This window comes from Schistocerca gregaria, chromosome 2 (assembly GCF_023897955.1).
Source record: "Schistocerca gregaria isolate iqSchGreg1 chromosome 2, iqSchGreg1.2, whole genome shotgun sequence".
Classification (NCBI taxonomy): Eukaryota; Metazoa; Arthropoda; class Insecta; order Orthoptera; family Acrididae; genus Schistocerca; species Schistocerca gregaria.
Window position 1 is genome coordinate 1033732436 of NC_064921.1, and position 25052 is coordinate 1033757487.

The 25052-nt window shown below is 43.7% G+C and overlaps 1 protein-coding gene across 2 annotated transcripts in view; it reads right to left on the reverse strand.

The window, feature by feature from the left end:
• Positions 1 to 24702, reverse strand: part of LOC126335554 (brain-specific angiogenesis inhibitor 1-associated protein 2-like) — a 521250-nt gene extending 496548 nt beyond the window's left edge. For both annotated transcript variants that reach the window (XM_049998957.1, XM_049998956.1), the window contains exon 1: positions 24427 to 24702. In XM_049998957.1, coding sequence (XP_049854914.1) covers positions 24427 to 24483 — 57 coding nt within the window. In that variant the 5' untranslated portion in view covers positions 24484 to 24702. The remainder of the gene's footprint in view (positions 1 to 24426) is intronic.
• Between the last annotated feature and the right edge of the window lie 350 nt (positions 24703 to 25052).

Genomic DNA, 25052 nt, shown 5'->3' on the forward strand with positions numbered 1-25052 from the left:
TTGTGATGTACAGTACTTCTCTTGGTATTGTTGGCATTAACTGGGTTGTATTTCTACCTTGCATATGGAGTGTCCAAGCATTTCATAGCAACGTATTTATTTGGTAAGAATATGGTCGCCTATTCGTACGTGTCGCGTAGCTGTAATAGACTCCTTTCACTGCAGTAGCAGCCTGATATTATTGCAGGACAACCTCGCCACTCGCCGCTGAAATTGCTCCTCGAGATCTGCCTTTAAAGACAGTAATTTGCTGCAATCGACGCAAGGTTAGCAAACCGAGACGGCGACGGTGGAACGTTAATGGGCTGCTGGCGTGCCTCTCCGCCAGCCACTATGCGCTCGTTGCGCAGCGACCTCGCGACGTTCCGGAGCAGCCCTTGGCCGCTTGGCCGGTGGACGCGCCCTGGCCGCCGTCCACGCTCCTCGGGTTAGCATGCGGCCGGCGACGCGACGCGCCGCTGCCTGGACTCGGGCCACACGACGGCGAGCCGCGGCCGGCGCCTCCTCTTCCTCTCACGGTCGCCGCACCCGCTCGTGTAACACTCGCTCTCACGCAACAGGATGCGCCGGTTTCACTGCCTGCCACGGAGCTGCCCTGGGAGCGAGCGGCACCACTGCACTATTATATCAGTCGCGTGCGGGCTGAAGGGACTTGTGATATTCTTTTTGGGTCTTCAACAGGGTAGTAAGATCATCTTCACACGATATTTCAGCAGCCCTTTTGGCTAATAGCTTCAGGTGAGAAGAACACTTGAATAAAAAAAAAAAAAAAAAAAAAAAAACATTTGCTGAGAATGTTGTTTGCTAAATCCTGCCAGAGAGGCTGTCTTCTCATCTGGATATGGCAACCATATGGACCGCTGAACTGAAGTGTGAATATGATGGTATAACCTGGTTCCAAACCCAACAAAATATAGTCAGTTACCGGCCGCTGTGGCCGAGCGGTTCTAGGCGCTTTTGTCCGGAACCGTAAACTTAGTGTAGAAGACAATAACTGGTCGTTCCGAAAGGGATTCACCACTTTTTCCCCTTAGCGTAATATATTCGAAACTAGGAAGATAGTAAGGACTGTTTAAGGCAGATGACAGGAACACCAAAATGGCAAATATAGAGGTTCTGTGAGATATTCGCTGTCAGAGAGGCGAGGGGCACGGGAAGATGCAAATGCCTTGTCCGCTTGCGGACCGCAAGTAGCTACGGTCCTGTGGCAAACATCAGACATCACATATTTAATGCGGTACGTGGGTATGAGCGATAGATAACATTCCACCAACATTTCTGGAAACTTTGGGAGTAGTTACAGAAAAACGATTATTCATGTTGGTGTTTAGAATGTATGAGTGCGGCGACATGCTGCCTACTTTCGGGAAAAAAAAAACATCTTGGACACAATTCCGAAGACAGCAGCAATGTCGACCGTTGTGGCCGAGCGGTTCTAGCCGCTTAAGTCGGGAATTGCACTGTTGCTACGGTCGCAGGTTCGAATCCTGCCTCGGGCATGGATAGCACACAAATCTATATCCGAGGCACGATTCGAACGTGCGACCGTACCAGTCGCGCGGCTCCAGACTGAAGCGCCTAGAACCGCTCGGCCACAACGGCCGCCGTTCAGGGTGGCCGAGCGGTTCTAGGCTATACAGTCTGGAACCGCAAGACAGCTAAGGTCGCAGGTTCGAATACTCCCTCGGACATGGATGCGTGTAATGTCCTTAGATTAGTTACGTTTAAGAAGTTCTAAGTCTAGAGGACTGATGACCCCAGATGTTAAGTCCCATAGTGCTCTGAGCCATTTGGACCAATTTTGTAGTCAGTTAACAGGCTAGGAAAGTTTACATTGCCACAGGCACGTCATCATCATCAACTTCTTTCCAAGTGTGAGGTCTCTTGATCTGTTATTGGTTTCGTCGAGATCTTCTCTTGCCATCACTTCACTGGTAGACCCAGACATCTCACATCGCTGAGGCGGATTTAGTGGTTCTCTTTCAATTTATTGGTTATATTGTTAACTCCAGTTGTTTCTTTATGCCCCCTCTGTGCCTCTGTCCTTCGTGTAAAACAGTCTCGCCACCCAATGGTACGGTCCAGAACAACCTGGTCCAGTCAGATTCGACGCCAGTGAGCAATAAAAACTCGCAGACCGGCATTGGCAGCACTAGCATTGGAGGCTATATAAAGTGTGTCAGGGGGACCGGAAAACAGTACAGTTATTGCCGTAATGTGGAAGTGGAGCGATTTCTCTGACGTTCAGAAGAACATGATCAGTGGCTTTTGGGCCAAGGATCGAAGCATTTCGGAAACGGCTCTGTCTGTAAACAGTTCGCGTGCCACCATGGTTTTGGTATGCCGTACATGGCAAAACGGCGAAGTCCAAAACTGGCGCCACGGGCCGTAGATAACAGGGGTTAATGACAGCAGCGGAGAAGTGTACGGGAGAACAGACGTGCAACTGTTGGGCAGCCCAGATAAGCTTAGGGGCTACCAACAGTGTCTCCGCAGCTGGCGCTTGGGGTCATGCGCTGGTTCTTACTGCTGCTCATTGGTGACGAAGGCTGGAAAATGCACCTCAGTACCGAAAGAGGGCGTTAGCCGAGTGGCCACAGGTGGCCTTTCAGCCGAATCATGTTTTACGCTCTACCGGACCGAAAACAAACAGTCGTCGGAAGATAAATGTAACTCCATCCTATGTCTGGAGTGTGGGACTTTGGCTGGTCGATTTCCAATAATACAATACTAGCAGCCGTTATTTTGGTTTATTTATTAGGCAACCAGTTTCGCCATTACTTTGTGTCATCTTCAGGCCTGCGTACATCGAGATTTTTTCTTCACGAGACCAGTTGATAGGGCTGCATTTTGTAACGTGAAGGTTACTCGGTATACGCAGCCCTGAAGATGACGTCATGTCGACGCTGCCTGCCGAATAAAGAAAACCAAAATAACGGCTGTTGGTGTTGTATTAGTCGAGTAGTCGGAAGGGTTCACGTGGGAGGTAGGAGGGTTATGTTCTGGGAAATGTCTTCATGGCATTCCGTGGGTGATCTCGTCATTCTAGAAAGCACACTGGATGAACAGAAATATGCATGTATCCTCGGGGCCTAATGAACAGGAGCGTTATGTACTGAGAAATGTCTTCATGGCATTCAATGGGTGATCTCGTCGTTCTAGAAAGCACATAGATGAACGGAAATATGCATATATCCCTGCGGACCATGTCCACCGGCAAATGTAGTTTGTTTTTCCTCGGTTCAAGGGTATATATCAACATGACAAGTCAAGGCGTCCCACAGCTTGCAATATACGTGCTTGTTTCGAAGAATACAAGGACCGTTTACGCACCAAACTCCCCGGAATCGAGAATCTGTGAGGCCACCTCGGTCGTTCTGTGCGCACCATGCGATCTCAGTCGAAACACCTAGTGCAGCTGGCCACGGTGCTGCAGTCGTCATGATTCCACACCCCTTCCAGAACCTCAGTGACCCTCTTTCTGCACGTCTCGCAGCGGTACGTGCTCTGGATGGCGGTTATACAGGCTTTTGAAAGGTGGTCACAACAACGTAACTGGATAGTTCAGCTCGCCGGACTAAAGAATCAACCGTGTGCCACAAAAAGGCAGAAAGGAGCAATCGAGTTTGGACTTGCCCATGATAGCTCGCTGAATGAAGCGGCCCCACTTTTTTGTGCACTGACCCGGAATATTCAAAGTGTCTACACTGTGTGGCGTACTACTCACAGTGTAAGAACACTGAGCGTAAGTATATTGTAAACTGCAGTAACTGGAGCCAAGTGTCACGTCTCGTGAATGTCAGTCGGTTTCAAATCCGACAGGAGTTGCTGAGGCCGGTGAATGCAGGTGCATCTCAACATGTTTGCGATCGAAGACTGCGAAGGGACCGGTATGTAATGGATATTTGGGGTCGCTTTCCTCCCAAAATAGCACTACGGAAATCAAGAACGACACGCTCTGGGCTCTTTTTGTTTATACTCAATCAAGAGAAATAAACTCAGAAAGTAGAGTTTAAAAGGAGATTATACCCTCAGCTCATTACTTAGTACGTACCATCGAGCTTCTAAAATTCTCACATATAATATGTTTGGAATCCACTTTTGTCTTCATAAAATGTAAATATATGGGAAACTCATCATCAGTGTTCTGCCAAAAGGCAGGTTTTCACATGGTAGTTCTCCAGGCTGTCCGGTCTTCTCCCATTCTCTTCAGGTCTGCATAATTTCCTCTTCCCTTTATGTCGTCTATCATCTTGTATATCCTTCTTCCTCTCAGTATTCTCCCACAAACCAATCCTTCCAAAGCATCTGCTAGCAGGCACTCCCTTCTCAATGAATGTCCCAACCAGTTCTTTTCCCTTTCTCTTACAACCTTCAGTAGACATCTTCTCACACCAACCCTTTCAAATACTCTTTCATTACTCACTCTTTCCATCCAGCTTATTCTCTCCATTCACCTCCACATCCACATCTCAAATGCTTCTAACCTTTTTTCATCCTCTCGTCTCAGCGTCCTTGTATCTGCCCCATATAGTGCCTAACTCCAGACAAAATACTTGCCAAGCCTTTTCCTTAGTCCTTTATCTAATTTGCCACATTACAGTCTCCTCTTTCTTCGCTATGGCAATTCGAGTTTTCACCTCCTGGTGCCATCTCATGTCTTCAGTTATTGTGCTTTCAAGATATTTAAATTCGCTTACTTGGCTAATGGCAGATTGTCCTATTTTAATATTGGACAGTCTGCGTCTTGTACTGATGACCATACTCTTTGTTTTTGCTGTGTTTATTTGCATCCCATATTCCACATAAGCTCAATTCAGATCGTTGAACATGTTATTCACTGTCCGCTCACTTTCTGCCACTAATACCACGTCATCAGCAAATCTTACATATTCTATTCTCTTTCGACCAATACATATTCCCCTTTTCGAATCTAAGATTTTCGCAATAATCTCTTCAAGGTATACATGAAAGAACAGCGGGGAAAATCAACAACCTTGTCTAACACCTCGTCCAATGCTGCTTCCTTCTGACATTTCATTTCCAATCCTTGTCCTTACTTTTTTGTGTAAATATAAATCCCGTATCAGTCGTCTCTCTTTCCAATCTACTCCTTTCCTCTTGAAAACATCCATCAGCTTGTTCCACAGAACTCTGTCAAAAGCTTTTTCTAAATCTATAAATCTAAAGGGAAACAGTGCAACGATAAATCGGTTACCCACATAATCAAGACACCAGACAAAAACCTAGAACAGTTTGTCATCAAATGTAACTATACTATTCCCGAAACATGTTCAAGTCTCAAACATTTATGATGTATAGATGCAGACTGGAAATTTCTACCAAGACCATGATTCGTGTCTGCGTCTTCCTCTCACTGCGCCACACTGGCCTTACTTAACTATACCGGTGATATTTAGTACCTTTAAGTAAGTGTGCTCCTTCATTTAAAGAAAATACTTAAACGTTAAGCCCAGAGTTACCCTACATAACGTACATGGCCAATTACCATTAACTTGAGGGCCGTTAAAGCCTCGATAAATCCGGTAACTTTGCCTCTGAGCACTATCGCACTTAACTGCTGAGGTCATCAGTCCCCTAGAACTTAGAACTACTTAAACCTAACTAAGGACACCACACACATCCATGCCCGAGGCCGGATTCGAACCTGCGACCGTAGCGGTCGCGTGGTTCCAGACCGTAGCGCCTAGAACCGCTCGGCCACACACTAAATCTGCCGTGAAGAACAAGAGATTTATGGAAAGTCACTTCTAGCAGATGACTCAGTTTTCATTATGCAGTATTGTAGAAATGAGACGTCTAATCACACAAACATTCCCCTGCTTAAAACAATTACATCCATTGTGATAGCTACATGCAAAACTAACGGTACAACAATTTATTTATACCGGGCGTCTACGTACCGACAATGATTTCCTGTGATTTAGAGTGTGATATGCTACAGATTGCCCTGCAATTCGCTTTTGTTCCTCGGCGGTGTTACTTATTCAACTGATGTCAACATTAAGGGCGCCCTACAAGTAAATACGTTGAGTTACGGTAGCTCATGTGTTATTTACTTTTTTTTTAGTTCAACAAGAATTGAGAAACCACAACAAAACTTACGCAAGGAAAGAATAATATGTGTGGAAAACGTAAAGAGTATGATAGAGGAAAGGTATACGTCTGTATGCAAATGGGACACTGTAATTTTCTTTCTTATGCTGTTATAGTGTCATTAAAAATAAACTTTAATAACAATGCGACGCTATCGTGATGAAAACGTCTGTCTCCGTTTAATCCCCTTGTACCCTCATGGTTAGGCGCATTGATGACAGGTAGTTTTGGACTCCAATTAAGCCGCGATACTCATTTGCTCGTACTCGTCACTGAAACGGTAATGTTCGCAAATATCAGCGTTGCAGGCGACGATACTGGGCCAGTTTTATTTTGAATTTAATTAAAAGCACTGTGTTATTTGCACTGTCGTCATTTATTTTACACCTGAAATTGTCGAGTTTTTCATGCAGAACAAGCAGTGTGAGTGTAGTGAGTTAACTAAAAATTTAAACAGTGCAGTAAACCGTGGTCACGAAAACTCGCTTCTGTCTGCTGTCCCCTAGAGCGTGTATGCCTAAAGAGAAGCTACAGTTAACAGCTGCTAAAAAAAATGTACCGGTAATGAAATAAAGGCGGCATTCTACGTTTTGAAAATATAATGGCCCAACTTGGTATTCCTTCAAAAAGTGCAGTTTTCAATATGACAATGATAATTACACTTACGCCTTTCTGGTAGTTTGGACTTTAAGTCAATAGACTTTATGAGTGCTTTGATGTTGACCTTTAGGTTTTCCTATCTTTCGCTAATGTTTTCATTTCTAAGTAATATCTGTAATTATATACCCCTACAATCTTTTTTGCGTATCTCCCTCCAGTATTTTCCTCCTCAACTATTTCTTCCTCAGCACGCAAACTGCGGCTAGACGCTGTTGCAGAGCACCCAGTAATGTGTCCCTTCTTCTGGTAAGAGATTCCCATATAAATCATTCTTCACATATTCTTTCAGGTTCGTCTTCATATTGTACTGTATCTGTGAACTCAGTTATTAACATTTGTGTATAGTATCACCCCAATTGCCAGTATTTTCTTCTCCACTTTTGCTAGAGCCCTTCTTTCAGTTCCATAATGGGCTGTGCTCCAGATGAACATTTTCAGGAATACTTGGGCCATCCATGTGAATTTACTTCCTTGACAGGGCAATTGTGTCGTTTCCAGTTTTAATGATAAGAAAGTCATTAGCTTCCTTTCTAAATTCGTCATCACTTTCGTCTTTGCTTTGGTAATGCTAAAGACACGTTTTGTGCTAATCACACTGTCAGTTCCTTTTAAGTCTCCCTTACGCCTTGGTAGAAGGGCTGTTTTCTCTACGGATCTTATTAATGGAATTCCACTTGCACTTTCATTCCTCTGCCGACGTTTAGTTTCACCCCACTGTCCCTCCTCCAGTGTCGAACCGCGCGACCGCTACGGTCGCAGGTTCGAATCCTGCCTCGGGCATGGATGTGTGTGATGTCCTTAGGTTAGTTAGGTTTAAGTAGTTCTAAGTTCTAGGGGACTGATGTCCTGACATGTTAAGTCCCATAGTGCTCAGAGCATTTTAACCATTTTTTTTTGTCCCTCCTGCAAAGCTCTTCGGCGTACGAGTTCAACAGAAGCGTTGATAAGCTGTAAGCCTTGGTAATACGAATTAGTTTTCCTTGACCTCCCAGTTGCATCCAATGCGTTGTAAGATGAGACAAGTGTGCACGACTAATAGGTTGGATATCCGATCTGTTTCTGATTTGTTTTCCTTGTGGTTACATCAAATTAAACACGGTGCGTGAATAATACCCTTAACATAGTTCAATCCGCAATCGATGTCCAGCAGATGTTTCTACTTAGTCCATCGTCGAGGCGACAATTATGCTTTGTAAGGAATGAGATATATGACGTAAATGACCTTCTGATGATAATGTTGACGATTAATGCCATCCACCACAGGTCTATTGATAAACATTTATTGTACCGCGGCCGGTTTCGTTCGTCAGAACGTTATCAGATTACCAAGTTATGCAAAACTCATCATACGAGTATAAGACGTCTAGTTATGTTACACACTATTAGAGGATAAATGGGGAAGTGATGACCATACGCACATTCTACAGAACGCCAGCTGTTGTCTGCATATTTTCTTACAGAGTTACATAACATAAATATACCTCTTACGTCATGATATTGGCATAACTCGGCAGCCTAATGATGTTGAACGAAACTATTCGTGGCACAATAAGGGCGTATCAGTACAGCCGTTGTGGACCTAATTAATCATTAACATTAGTAACCCTTAGCTGTGGAGCTCAGCACGATCAGTATTATTACCTCCAGATAAACTACATGGATTTGAGGCCTACGAAACGCAGGCAACTGAATTAGCGTAGCCATTAAATGAAGTAGCACAGTGGATAAAAGAGAGGATCCGTATTCGTGAATAGCAGATTCGCAGTTCCGCTGTGCCATCCTGATCTAGGCATTAAACGGGTTTCCTTCACCACGTCCGAATAATGCTGGCAAGCGTCCATCAAGGTAAGCGGGACCGGTTTCTTCCTCTAACCTCGTACAGCTGACGTGACCTTCGCTCTATGACCATTTCGCGGGGAAGTTCGAGATTCCTCCCGTCTGGTGAGCAAGTCGGTGACAGTGGACTGTCGCAAAACTCAGCGCTAGTGTAGACGGAAACTAACAGTCACGATCTGATTCCTTTTCGTACAAGAGCACTGTTGCAATACTGTGCTAGTCTGATATGAAATCGAAAGTGCGTCATAACCTCTTTGGCCGTAACTAAGCAACCGCGTGTTTCGCCTCCCGACAGTGGGCCGGCTGTCTCTGTTGCGCCGACTGGCACTAGCACGGATGTGCTCCCCCTCTCAGTCAGCGTTGATCACAGATGACCCTAGGATGGCCATCCAACAGCAAGTGTTGGCAGTTACGTGGGAGAAGGACGCTACAGGCAACTACCAGAACTGAATACCGCTTTGAGCGAGAGTGCGTGTTGCTTCTTGGTCAGTTTACGTGCGTGAGGAACACATTAATCGGGTTCGGTGGAATATGGGCTTCGTACTGCGTCTGCTATTTGCTGTCAACAAAAATCACGGGAGAGTTGGAATATCTAAGCCATAAGGACTTGTTTGGTGAGCTTCTTAATTTTTAGACTGTACGAACTGCTATCCTGAGATATCATCTTTGCCATAGGGTTCTATATACTATGTGCTTAAGGTTCGAGTAACTCCGGTTTTACACTGAAGAGCCACAGAAACTGGTACACCTGCCTAATATCGTGCAGGGCTCATCTGAGCACGTATAATACCGCTACACGACGTGGAATGGACTCGACTAATGTCTGAAGATGTGCAGGAGAGAACTGACACCGTGAATCCTCCAGCCCTGTCCATGAATCCACACGAGTACGGAAGGTTAAAAAAACGTCTCTGAGCACTGTGGGACTTAACTTCTGAGGTCATCAGTCCCCTAGAACTTAGAACTACTTAAACCTAACTAACCTAAGGACATCCATGCCCGAGGCAGTATTCGGACCTGCGACCATAGCGGTTGCTCGGTCCCAGGCTGTAGTGCCTAGAACCGCTCGGCTACCGCGGCCGGCCAAGTACGAGGGGTTGGAGACTCCTTTTGAATAGCACATTGCAAGGCATTCCAAATATGCTCAGTAACATTCACGCATAGGGAGTGATGGGCAGCGGAAGTGTTTAAACTCAGAAGAGTGTTCCTGAAGCCACTCTGTAGCAATTCTGGACGTGTGAGGTGTCGCACTGTCCTGCTGGAATTGCCCTAGTCCGTCGGAATGCACAATGGACATGAATGGATGCGTGTGATCAGACAGGACGCTTACGTACGTGTCATCTGTCAGAGTCGTATCTAGTCGTACCTGGGGTCCCATATCAATCCCATTGCACACGCCCCCTGTGGTGTCACCGCCAGACACCACACTTGCTAGGTGGTAGCCTTTAAATCGGCCGCGGTCCGGTAGTATACGTCGGACCCGCGTGTCGCCACTATCAGTGATTGCAGACCGAGCGCTGCCACACGGCAGGTCTAGAGACACTTCCTAGCACTCGCCCCAGTTGTACAGTCGACTTTGCTAGCGCTGGTTCACTGACTTCTACGCTCTCGTTCGCCGAGACGATAGTTAGCATAGCCTTCAGCTAAGTTATTTGCTACGACCTAGCAAGGCGCCAGTATCCGTACTATTGATATTGTGAATCATGTACCATAAAGAGCGACGTTCTCCATTAATGGATTAAAGTTAAGTATTCCACCAGCTGCGTCCGTTTTTCTCCATTCTAATACCCTTGTCATGTTCCAGACCTAACGCCAGCCTGCGTGAGCTAAAACGCGTGCATTTCGGCCTCCTTTAGCAACCCTATGTGGGCTCTCCTGCGTACCACAACACCCCCCACCATTACAGAGCCTTCTCCAGCTTGAACAGTCCCCTGCTGACATCCAGGGTCCATGGATTCATGAGGTTGTCTCCATACCCGTACACGTCCATCTGATCGATACAATTTGAAATATAAATTATAGAGTGCAGCAATCAGTCATCCATTTGTATATTTTGTTACGCAAATCCAGATTTCGGCTAGTGGCTACCCTTTCTCGATGCACTATTTTCTACTCTCGATGCATGTAACTCCCTGTTGTTCGGGCGTCAGTCACATTTTTTTGAATTGCGTAATAAAATTTAAAAAAAAGATCGACCGATTGCTGCACTCTATAATTTGTAAGCCACATAACAGTCGCTGATTGCACCCACTTTCCGAATGGAAGGTAGCCTGATAATTTGAAGTGATAAGTGATACTCGTCCGACCAGTCAACATGTTTCCACTCATCAACAGTCTAATGTCGGTGTTGACTGACCCAGGCGAGGCGTAGAGCTTTGTGTCGTGCAGTCATCAAGGTTACACGAGTGGGTGTTCGGCTCCTAAAGCTCGTATCGATGATGTTTTGTCGAATGGTTCGCACACTGACATTTGTTGATGGCCAGCGCTGAAATCTGCAGCAATTTGCGCTAGGGTTGCACTTCTGTCTCGTTGAACGACTCTTTTCAGTCATCGTTGGTTCCGTTCTTGAACGATCTTTTTCCCGTCTCAGCGATGACGGAGATTTGATGTTTTACCGGATCCCTGATGTTCACAGTACACTCGTGAAATTGTAGCACGGGAAAACCTCACATTATCGCTACCTCGGAGATGCTGTGTTACGTCGCTTGTGCGCCGACTGTAACACCACATTCAAACTGACTTAAATCTTGACAGCTTGCCATTGTAGCAGCAATACCCCAGCTAACAACTGCAACAGACAGTTGTTGTCTTATACTGGCGTTGCCGACAGCAGCACCGTATTCTGCCTGTTTACATATCTCTGTATTTGAATACGCATGCCTACACCAGTTTCTTTTGGAACTTCAGTGTATTTCAAGAGTTCACCGGATGTACTAACTTACATAGGTTAAATTCGTTACGTCACTGTTATTTGTGTGTATTAGTTATGAGGCTGATTAGAAATTTATGAGTATTATATTAGTTGTTCTAGTAAGCTATTGTGTACTCAGCACAGATGCAAGTTTAGTTTTCCTGTCTGATTTGAAGCGATGTGGGCGTTCTCGTTCAAGTTTTATTTATACAGTCTTTTATGAAAGTAGCTTCAGGGTGTCAGTTTAAAATGAAGCTATGAACTTTGCTACAGGTTTCTATCTACTCATGTTGCGTATATTCACATCCGTCGGATTCGAGCCCCGTTTGTAATTTATCAGTATTATTTCTGCCGGCTTTGTTACTCAGGGTTTGTTTACTACTTGTTGTTTATAATAGCTCGGCGTCGTCCTTTAAATTTTAATTGTTCATTTTTATCGTTCGGCTTTTATTCGTTGTCTTTTTTTAAATAGCTCACTGCCCTCTCTGATGAGATAACTAAATTTTCAGTCATATTGGACTTATTATTATTGAAAAACGTCTTGATTGTAATGTTTTTCTCTCTGTTATAGTTAATACTGTGACATATTCAATCTCTGCTTAAGCAGAGGCAAGGCGTTGGTCTAACTCAACCTCTTAACATCTCAAGTTAAATTTTTCAGTTTCTAATTGTAAAATCGTATTGTCCATTTGGTTTCATTCATTTGAGTCTCTGAGAGTTGAAGAAACACCTAACTATTTAGAGTACCATTCTAAAAATAAAATTTTCTTCTCTGGTTCAAATGTTATGTTTTCGTGAACTGGCACCTTACGACTTCCAGTACTTCGTTTACTAAAGTATTTCCCTGTCAGCTAGATGAAATTGTAAAAATATGCATTGAACGATACTTCTAGCAATCGACTTCCAGTACTTCGTTTACTAAAGTATTTCCCTGTCAGCTAGATGAAATTGTAAAAATATGCATTGAACGATATTTCTAGCAATCAAAGCTAATTCAGAATGAACTATTGTAAGCGATTAACACAAACTTCGCACCTACTTGAGATTACTCATGTCAGTAAACTACGAACAATGAATCCTGTAAACAGCACAGCATTTTCTATCGTTACGAATGTTTGGGAGGAGGCCTATCGTCTATATTAATGGAAGAACCGCATTCCTTATGCATACAAAGTGTATCTGTCAGTCCTGCAGCATTCATCAAACGTCCCAAGTAGGGATTACGCCATAAGTGAAAGGCATTAGGGGCCCTATGGACGCATATTCACACGTTCCAAGCAGAACTGTAATAGGACAATAAGTGACTGATCTTAATACGAAGTATCCTCCCCCAAACAGTTTTGTGGCTAGCGGAGCATACAAGAAGAGACAGACGAAGTGAATGGTACCACCTACTTTGACCAAAATCATAAATGCCAAATTCGGTGACAACGATGTCGGTAAATTAAAGACCTCTTCAACTTTTAGGGCCAAACATGAAGTGACGATAGTTAAATACAATTGCAGTTGCCTTTTGCCTTTAATCTGAGGATCTTCGGCTAACATTCGTTTAAAGATTTTACTGAAGTTTCGTCTTCACGAGGTGCTACCCTTCTCAAGGAAGATTCATCCACCATTGTTGTACCTCGTCACGCCGACGTCTAAAATACTTTCCTTGGCAAAACACCGGGTAAATCACGAAAGAAACGGCGATCGAAGATTCGGAGACATGTGTCCAGACACAAATGGTCACGAAGTGGCGGGATTCAAACTTTGCCTCTTGCAGGCACCGAGCGAGGTGGCGCAGTGGTTAGCACACTGGACTCGCATTCGGGAGGACGACGGTTCAATCCCGTCTCCGGCCATCCTGATTTAGGTTTTGCGTGATTTCCCTAAATCGTTTCAGGCAAATGCCGGGATGGTGCCTTTGAAAGGGCACGGCCGATTTCCTTCCCAATCCTTCCCTAACCCCAGCTTGGGCTCCGTCTCTAATGACCTCGTTGTCGACGGGATGTTAAACACTAACGACGACCACCACCTCTTGCAGGCACTGGTCTTACCGGTTCAGCTATCCAAACACAATTCACGAACTATCATCACACCTTCAATTCGCCCCCACATCACTATTCATCCTCAGACCTTCACCTCCACCAGCACCTTTCTCCTACTTTCCAAACTATAGAACAGCTTTCCTGAAAAATTACCTTCACTCCTAAATACATCATTGCAGTATACTGAATTTAGAAACAACAACGTTTTCTTTAAATCTTCAGTGTAGTAGAAAATAGACTAAACAACGTAAAGGAAAAAAGAAATAGAACGGCTTTAACTTCTTTCTCTGCGACAGTTCTTGTTACGCAACATACGCGGTGCAGAACCGAAGTAAATACGTACTATTAAATGGTCAAAGAGTAATCATTCATACATTTGAATAACATTTTCATTGCTGTTAAAGGAACTAGATGATTCACATCGCAGTTTTATCGTGATTATTACATACATAACTAACCTAAAATTTAAATTCAACGTGTGACGGTAGCCCAAATGTTTTTAGGAAATGAGACAAGTAAACCTCGCATCACTTGACGGATTCAGCTCATGCTGCGAAGCCCAACACAATAGGCTGAATTCGTCGCACTGGGGTACATGGAGGGTAAAAATTAGGTTTCATACAGAACCAGCATTCCCTGGAGACTGAAGGTTTTGTCATATGGAGTCCGTTACTCTGTTTCAAAGTTCACGCTTCCCTTACTCGCGATGAGGAAGAAATTTAGGCATCGCTGCTCCTGCGTCGAGCTCGAACGAGCCGCCGTACTTTTTGCCCTTTGCACCAGCAGCCGCCCAACGCGGAAACACGGAAGTGTTGCGAGGAAAGGCGCGCCGGCGGTATTGTTTTCTTTCTCGCTACTCACTTCACGGAGAACAACTGCGACAGATAAAAATGAATAACGTCGAAAGAGGCTGTTCTACCCTGTAACTGATAAAGAAATTCGTGCACCATGAATTATTACTATGAGGCGTATGGAATTTTAAATCCATGACATGTCAGCTCAGTTAGGCAAATTAAACAAGGCAAGCACTGGTAATTTCTCCCGATAAACCACCAAAAAAATAAAATGTAGGGGTCATTGTATGGCATTACACGTATAAAAATTGTAAATTTCGCGCGACTTGCACATCTAGAAATCCTCCCTCACTACCGAAAAAAATGTGTATGAAATCTTGTGGGACTTAACTGCGAAGGTCATCAGTCCCTCAGCTTACACACTACTTAACCTACACTACCCTAAGGACAAACACACAAACCCCCATGGCCGAGGGAGGACTAGAACCTCCACCGGGACCAGCCGCACAGTCAATGACTGCAGCGCCTGAGACCGCTCGGCTAATCTCGCGCGGCCCTCGCCACCACCGATATAAACTACTGTGCATTGTTAAGGAGCTACTTGGAACATTTTAGTGCTCCGTGAGATAAGGAGCTAACTGTAGGAAACTAACGTTTAGGTTTTTTAATTGGTGCACATAACTTAGGCCTTACAAACAATTTTAGCTCAAGCATCTGTTCAGGATAAAGATAGCCTGACATTGACTGAACTGAACTTTAGCATCAGAATCATTTATCACCTGTGCTAACGCACGTTGTTTATGATGCGGATGTACTTACTTCTTCATTAATACTCGCAACAGTGTATTCCTAGAAGGGTGCATTTCAAGGGCATGTTGACAAGTTCTTATCGACGAATATTTACCGGTATAATACAACACAATTTATTCAAATTGCGAACAGTACTTTGTGAAGAACATCGTGCATGTTTAATAGGTGTCTTTTGAACGACTCAGTTTCTGCTACGTTCCCCTCCATAGTAATAAAGAAGACGCCTGTTTGAAACTTTTCTCTATAGTTCATCATTCCTTAGGTTTTGCGGCTATTCTGAACCGAACGCATTCTGTATTATCTTTCGAAACAACAAGACCGAAACCGATGTCGAAGCCTTTTTTTTTTTTAGGGCTAACTGAAAAGTTAGTAGATGTGGTGTCACCACCAGACACCACACTTTCTAGGTGGTAGCCTTTAAATCGGCCGCGGTCCGTAAGTATACGTCGGACCCGTGTGTCGCCACTATCTACATCTACGTCTACATTTATACTCCGCAAGCCACCCAACGGTGTGTGGCGGAGGGCACTTTACGTGCCACTGTCATTACCTCCCTTTCCTGTTCCAGTCTCGTATGGTTCGCGGGAAGAACGACTGTCTGAAAGCCTCCGTGCGCGCTCTAATCTCTCTAATTTTACATTCGTGATCTCCTCCGGAGGTATAAGTAGGGGGAAGCAATATATTCGATACCTCATCGAGAAACGCACCCTTTCGAAACCTGGCGAGCACGCTACACCGCGATGCTTAGCGCCTCTCTTGCAGAGTCTGCCACTTGAGTTTGTTGAACATCTCCGTAACGCTATCACGTCCACCAAATGACCCTGTGACGAAACGCGCCGCTCTTTTTTGGATCTTCTCTCTCCTCCGTCAACCAGATCTGGTACGGATCCCACACTGATGAGCAATACTCAAGTATAGGTCGAACGAGTGTTTTGTAAGCCACCTCCTTTGTTGATGGACTACATTTTCTAAGGACTCTCCCAATGAATCTCAACCTGGTACCCGTCTTACCAACAATTAATTTTATATGATCATTCCACTTTAAATCGTTCCGCACGCATACTCCCAGATATTTTACAGAAGTAACTGCTACCAGTGTTTGTTCCGGTATCATATAATCATACAATAAAGGATCCTTCAGTTGCCACTCCCTGCACCAAGTGCCTATCCGCTTCAGATCTTCCTGCATTTCACCACAATTTTCTAATGCTGCAACTTCTCTGTATACTACAGCATCATCCGCGAAAAGCCGCATGGAACTTCTGACACTACCTACTAGGTCATTTACATATATTGTGAATCACTATCAGTGACTGCAGACCGAGCGCCACCACACGGCAGGTCTAGTCTAGAGACTCCCCAGCACTCGCCCCAGTTGTACAGTCGGCTTTGCTAGCGATGGTTCACTGTCTACATACGCTATCATTTGCAGAGAAGAACAGTTTAGCATACCTTCAGCTACGTCATATGCTACGACATAGCGCAAGGCGCCATATTCAGTTACTATAATTCATATCTTCAAGAATGTATTTTGGGCAGAATATATTGTGAATCATGCACCGTCAAGAGCGACGTTCATCATTAATGGATTAAAGTTAAGTATCAAACTAATTACGTCCGCTTTCTGAATCCCCATTCCTTGTCATGTTCCAGACCTCACGTCAGTATAGTCCTTCCCTCCTCACGCCAGCCTGCGTGAGCTAAAACGCGTGCATTTCGGCCTCCACTCGTAACACGGTGTTGGCTCTTGTGCTAACACAAATGTAGATATATTCATTTCTGATTACTGACTCCTTATCTCAAAATATACACTTAAAGATCGTACAGATTCTATATGATTTCGACCCTATCATCACCCTATATTCTCAGACACTATACTGTGTGACATCTTTACTGTCAGCTAAAAGTAGTAATGATTATAATAATACTAAAATCCAGTTTGATTCCCCACATTTATCCCCCACTTTGCAGTGCACCTCACACTATTTCTCCCTGGCGACGCACAATGCTAATCATCATCTGCTTGCAGGTTCGAATCCTGCCTCTGGCATGAATGTGTGTGATGTCCTTAGGTTAGTTAGCTGTAAGTAGTTTTAAGTTCTAGGGGACTGATGACCACAGATGTTAAGTCCCATAGTGCTCAGAGCCATTTGAATCGTCATCTGCTTGCGTTAATACGAGAGCACCTTGGTAGCACTGGCTGCAAATATTGCCAATAGTTCCGTCTATTAATCGTATCTTTTACAAATACTGAATGCTACTTTGTAGAGAAGTAGCAGTAGGTGCAACTGTCTGTTGCCTTTCGTCTGTGGATCTGAGACTCACATTGGCTTAAAGATTTTCCTGAGGTTTCGCCAGCACGAGGAGCCACCATTCTCAAAGATTCAACCTCCATTGTTGTACCGTGTCACGCCAAAATGTGAGGTCCTTTCCCTGACGAAACATCAGAAAAATCACGAAATAAACTTCGGTCTAAGACTCGGAGACAGGTGCAAGGACGCAGTATGTCAGGAACTGGCCACAAAAGCCTGTAGTAATGCTTTGCACTCACCTTCAAATGTAGGTTCCCTAAATTATCTCAAGTCATCCTCGAAAAAAATGTCGCCTTCATTCTTGTGTTTTCCTTTGGAGTTCCCTAAGCATTTACGTAGTTACTTGCGCGTTGATCGAACCTACTGGTAAAAAAATTTGTAGCTCGCTTGAACTGCTTCGATGTCTTCCTGTAATGCGATCTGGTGGGGATCCCAAACATTCGAGCAGTATTCAAAAATGAGTGGCACTCGTGTTCTGTATGTGGTTTTCTTTACAGATGAGCCACAGTTTCATAAAACTCGCCCAATAAACCGAAATCGAACATTACCCTTCAATCATAACATGTTATCTCTAATTCATATCGCTTTGCAATCGTACGTCTAGATATTTAATCGATCTGTCTGTGTAAACTAGAGCACTACTAATGCTCTATTGGAACATTACGAAATTTTTTACCTACTGATCACTCATCTCCATTGACTTACGTTTTTCTATATTTAAAGCTAGCTGCCATTCATCGCACCAGTTAAAAATTTTGTCTAAGTCATCTTGTATCCGCCAACAGTCACTCAACGATCACTCAATGACGATACCTTCCCGTACATCACGGCTTCATCAGCAAACAGCCGTAGATTGGTACTCATTACGATTGTTCTGGTCTAAAACAGGTACGGTCAAATCTATTACCATATATCTGTTCAAAAATGGTTCAAATGGCTGTGAGCACTATGGGACTTAACTTCTGAGGTCATCAGTCCCTTAGAACTACTTAAACCTAACTAACCTAAGGACATCACACACATCCATGCCCGAGGCAGGATTCGAACCTGCGGCCGTATAGGTCGCGCGGTTCCAGACTGTAGAACCGCTCGGCCACTCCGGTCGGTATATTTCTGTCTTTACATTTTCAGATATGAATAAAAACATAGATAAATGGTATGTGATTGATATCACTAAAAAGCTCAAAGTAGAGGGTAAAAACTGTAAAATACTGCCAGCAGGTAATTGAGGAAGTAGCTTGCAATTGCTACTCTGAGACGAAATGGTTGGCACATTAGAGGAATACGTGACGGGCCGCCTTAAACTAGTCAGAAGACTTATTACTAAAAGAAAAAAAAAGTGATGTTAAATGCCGGAATCTAAGAGCACCTACTCGGTTATTTAGTGTCTTAGATTTAACTCTTTCTTACACTATAGTGTTGACAATAATACCTTCTCACATCGACTATCTGCGTAACCACAACTGTTTTCTCAAATATTTCACGTTTTCGACGTAAAAAAACTTGCAGCATCCGTGTCTTTTTTTTCGTGTCACCTCTTCTTAACGAAATTTTATTCCGAGAAGTCACCCTTAATTACTCTTGCACGAGCGCAATGACATAGTTCCAGGTCGGAAATTATCACCCTTCAACAGATAGTCCATTAGTAAAACGAGCCGTCTCGTTTATTATGTGACAAAATAATATAAGGACATAGCGAAAGAGTACTAGATCGTTCGCTGTTTTGATCATAATCTGTCTCTCCCAGTGAACCCAGTTATTGATAAATATTGTAGAATGAGGTGGGTAATACGCGACCAGATTGCTAACTCGGGATAGCTTTTCCTTGCAAGTTCGCTATAACCTTTTTATACTTCTCCTTTTTTCCTTTTACATATATTTTTTCAGGTAAGAAATCACTATCATGGCAATTAAACGATATTTGGCATTCGGTTGCAGACCATCTGTCCATATACTGGTTGTAGTTTTCCCTTGAAACATCATTATACCTTTCTCTACTACTGCTACATTTAAATAATTTTTTTCAATTATGAAATAATCACCGAATTCTTATGTTACCGATATCTGGTGTTACTTCAGATATATTCCATTTACCTATAAGTTTATTCACTCATTTACTTGTTTTTTAAACTGAATAGTTTCTATAAAGGACAGTTATCGATCACATAAGGTTAACTGGCCAATAATATGATGCCATTAAGATAATCTCGGAAGAGAACGTCTTAACTCGCACCCTGGTTACGTATCTGCCTACTTCAGGCAAACATGATTCAAGCAAATCCCCGGTTGAGTCCTACAACAAGGTCACGGCCATTTTCTTCCGACTATAATGACCTTGTTTCCGATTGGACGTTTACCGCCCCTCCACCTTCCAACAAGACGTCCACCACTCTACCCTCCCCCCTCCTTCCCCCACCAAACACATACACGAAACTGACAGTACATCTAAGTATCTCTCGCAGAACGTCATTTTCTCCTTACCATTAAATGTTGCGGTTTGATTGACTATATATGAACTTGGATTGAACAGTCGGCTCCAATGGTCCTATTCGTGACCGACCGCATTCTATCGTCTTCCCACCGCCACATGAACTCTCCCTCAAATCAGAAGAAATCAATGACACATCACCTGCGAATGGAATATGTCTAGTGAAACAGTGGTATCTGAGTCGATGGCTACTGACAAATATATAGAAGCGAATTGGAAAGTGAAATATGTGCAAGATTGCCCTCCCATGCTGTTATGGTGAAATTCCTTTGTTTTCGCTAACAAGTCAGATTATGATTCTAGCATCCTTCATTATTGACATTGCAGTCACAACAACTGCGCGTTGCAGTAAAATGATTTATAGAAACTGTACAATATTGCCGTTCTGTTTTCCTAATCAGACCTTTCCCTAACGAAAATCTAAGGACGACGTGACGCTCATTCACATCCCTTCGATCTCATAGAGAGCTCTGAACAGCGGCTCGTATGGAACACTAACGCACACACACTTTCAATAACTCAAAGTATCTTTAATTTTCAGTGTCACACGAGCCTAGAGATCCATTTCTTCATTTTATCTGCTGCTCCGCAAATAGTCATACATTCTTGTGTTTCTGTTGTACGTTAAAGCTTAAACTAAAAGTTTGAATTTTGAGCCGAACTTGTACATAGAATTAGATTTTTTGGGACTTTTGGTAGAACTGTTAGCCGTAGGTTTGTCATTTGTACTTCCTAGGCCGACATGTTGTCCAGTTTCCTAATCGTCCTTAGCAGCATTTTACCACTGCTGTTAGCTGTGGGTCTGCGTGGTGGTGGTATGGCGCGAAACGGACAAAGATTTATGTCAGTGTCCATGTGCGTCGGTGAATATATTAAACTCTTAGTTGGCGTTCGTTAGTTTCAGATAATGTTAGGAAGACGTGACAAGGAAACGTTAGTGAATCTACTTAGACCAGCCTTAAAATCAAAAGAACGTCTTATGGAGTGAATGCGTGCAGTTACTCGTTTAGCTCAATACAAACAGTCGAGACTATTCTGATAACACAATACTTTCACAGTTGGCTTCGAAAGAAGCAAATGAGCTGCACACGCAGGCAATTCTCGCACCAGGTTGACTACTCTACTGCGAACGGTTCTCGAGGCTGCTTCAGTGTTTGACGTCGTCATCATGTCATCAAATGGGAATAGACCACACTACTACGGCTTTAGGCAGTACATTTCTTCCTTACTATACAACTGCGGAGCTCTCTGGAGAATTCACTACGGTCTTTCCTTCAAGCATTGCTGTGCAAAATGAAAGAACCAATGAAACAATTCTACCACTCGACTTCTCTGAAAAGCTGTAAGGACGTAGCTTAGAACACGTGGCAATCACTAAGGTTTCCCTTGATCCAAAATAAGTGGAGCGGGAAGAAGTACGAAAACTCACGGGGCATAAGCATATAAAACATTTAGGAGAGTACAACGTAGAGTTATCGAATTAGTGTTAAATCAGTGCAGAAGATTACGCACACGTCGACCTCACCAGAGTGAGCTGACTATCGGATTGTGGAGTGCCTAATCGAAAACAACTATCAGGTGAGTGGTAGGAAGTCATGAATGAAAAATGACTGATTTAGGAAACAGTTCACCGCAAGCAGTGCAGAGTGTCTCATGAGCAGCTGCCAACATTCAGAGATATAACAGAAACCATCATTCGATATCGTGAAAGAAATCTCTTCTACGGCAAGTTCTATGCTTTCCATATTTTGGGAAGCGGCAATATGGATCAATGCAAGAACAAACGTTGGTTCTGAAGTGCGTACCTTAAGAGCTATAAGCACTTGTCCATCTTCGCAACTGTGAAACACATCTCTTCTACCGAACATGGGCACCTTAGTTATGCACTCTAGAGTCTGTGTTTCCTCGACAATCTTTAATTGTTTTGGTCCATACTACTTCATGCCAAAATATGGGCAGTAAAGATCTCGCAATAGGAGATATATGTTTCACCGTATTGAAGAAATGCTCATAGTTTTTAAGGTACGCACTGATCGTTCCAGTCGGATTCCTGAGACTAACCAGTCCACCTGGGACACCCTGAATAGTCATGATTATCAAAAATTGTCGTTCACATTTATTTGTTCACAGTACGAGAGTACCGCACACAAACTGCAATCTACGGCACCCAAGAATGAAACAGTTACAAAGAATTATGTACTTGTGCCACCACCGAAATAAAATCCAGGAGGCTGAAATAATTTTATCCGCGGTAACGTTACGTACTTCGCGCAAGAACAGAAAAAAATCATTTCAAGATTCTGCATAAGCTTTTCTTCAAAAACCGATCACAGTGATCTGCCATAGGTTTCAGGGAATCAGGCACAATTCCTAGACAACTGACGTCTCAACAATGTCAACACCGTCCCGGAGAGCCTGTATTGTTAAGTGACAGAATCACAGTTCTTTAAGAAACCGGAAACAAACAACTTATTTTACAAAACTGGTTAACTTTTCCATTTGTTTTCGTTTCACACACTCAGTTTAACAGTTTCCAGTGAGTAGACCTCTGATAGTATCAAATCGAACACTGAAATGCCAGATACTCGATAAACGGGCTAAAATTCCATTTGTTCAATCAATGGAACAGTTACTAATATAAGAAACGACATTTCCTACAATGCGAAGAATTCTGTCTTTTTCTATCTACATGAAAAAAGTATCGGTTGCAGGCGATGGAACAGTTATAATTACTTTAATGTCGATTGTATTCCAAGTCGATTATATTCCACTGCAATCTGTCCCTATTTTCCGTTATTACCATTCCCATGGACGATGTTTTTTCACCGCTCCTGCCAAAAATTTTAGGCGAATCGAAACGAAATTTCGGTGCGTCATTATTACGTAACTAGGTTTTAAATTCCTGCAGAAACGATTTTCTGGCAAATGATTTCTGCTTTACAGGCAAACGAAACACATACCTGAATATAGCCGAATGAGTAATAGCTCCATTTCATCAGCGCGTTGTATCTCAATGAGCAATACATCCGTTTAATTAGCGCATTGTATCTCCTTGCGCAGCAAAAAGCATAAATGTGTGTTTTATATACGTCGACTTTGTAAGATTATTTTTTAAACGTGAAGAGAACGTTATCTTTCTAATCGAAGTTTGCGGAAATGGCTTCAACTGCTTATTTAAAAAAATGTGTACTGAAATTTAATTTCCCCAACTAATAATCAGCTACATTTCTCCATTACGAAGAGGTATCTAGGTGGTAGGCTTTTTCTCAGTGTTTCTATGTGTAACTAGTTACGGAGGGTTCGTTCCTGACCTACAGTAACTGTGAAATCGATGCTTCTGTCGTGCCATCGGACGGCCAAATACATTGAAGTGCCACACACCATTTCGCTAGTGTGGCACGAAATAAAGTAGATTAATGCAGTGTGCCTTTGTTACGCAGTAAAAAAAAGTAAATGAAATGATCATCGATGAATAGTACCACAGTGACAAAAACGAAAATAGTGGAAGTAAGGAAAGAATTTACCGGCGCGTTTCCGTTTTTAGGTGCTAGAATATCACCAGTGGTGACTTCTATGCAAAGGTCTATAATTACAGTACTGGCAAAGTAAGGTGTGTGGTCGTCTCTGCCACGAATTAGTTAATCTTTCACAAAGAAAAGCATCACATATTTACACTCAGCTGCATGATTCACACAGCGAGGCACGAAATTTACTCGCAATAGTCCGAAAAGTGAGACTGAGCAGTTCCTGTAATAGCAGTGAAGCTCGTAACACTGAATATACAGGAGACTGCAGACAGGCCGCCACTTACCATGCCTTCTCGAATAACAAGAGAAATGTGTTTGACGTATAGTTCGCAGAAGGTGAATTCGTAAACCATATGATTATTACACAGGCTACTGAGAACAAACGTGCTACGAATAACTGGTAATTGAGTTGTTTTTAGTATGTACAGCTCGTGAATGTGTTGACACAGTCTCATTTGGCACATCCACTGGGAATCTTTAACACCTTGCAACTTTCTCCACTTTACTCTTATTCACACGAGTCACATACTTTCAGTAATTTTGACGTCTTGCGCCTTTATCAAACCACTGTCTCCGCAAAGTCCTATGTAGCTATTGACACGTATAACACACGATGATGGTACAGTCATGTCACAAGTCGCCCAGCCTGAGAAACAAGCCGACACGCCCCTCTCTGCCTTGCAATTGCGATTAATTTCCATAATATCTATGTTTGCTGACGATCATCTGATTCAACTGTCAACCATATCATAAGGAACACTGTTTACTGAGCAACATACGAAATTCGACGGTGCCACTACTCTGACGTCATCGCGCCTATGACCTCACTTCAGTCTCAACGATGCAACCTGCAACAATTGTTGCCTAGCGGGTGGATCGGCCTAAAATCCCTAGGAAGCTCCAGTTTAGAAGGACGAAAGAATTCGCTGATGATTGCATACCTTGTAGATCCCGTCGACGAGCTTCGTGATCTCCTCGAGGTCCATAGTTGACGTCATCCCGACAGGAGGGCGTTAGCGTTCGGAAAACGTTGTCGTGGCTACTGGTAAGGCGCGGCTACCAAGAGGCGACTGCTGTCATATTCCGCGGCTTCGACGCCTGCAAAGTGTCACCGGCGGACTCGTGGAGACGCACTCGTCAGACGGAGGACGCGCCAGTCGGACGGTGAGATCGGGGTGCGCGCGCACAGCAGACTGCCGGCGCGCCAACAGCTTCACAGCCGCCGCCGGCCGCCGGCCCCGGGCCGCTCTGCGCATGCGCGGTGCTCGCGCTCATTGTTGACGATGCACTCTGCCCCGACTCGCCCGCGGCGGAGCCACTGTGTACCCGCGGCCCAGCTTTGTGGCGGCCTGCGAAATCAAAACACACTAATTACGGGGAACTACGGTGTCTGACCCTGCGGGGGCCCAAGCGCTCATGCTCGATCAATTGTAGATCAAAACTTTAGATAGCAGTATATTACTGCGCAAGCATATCCGAAATATCCGGTCTTGTTCTATGCGCTGTTCCTTCTCTTACTTATGCTCTGTTAGATGTCAATCGATTTGCCTTTAGGAAAAATAAATGC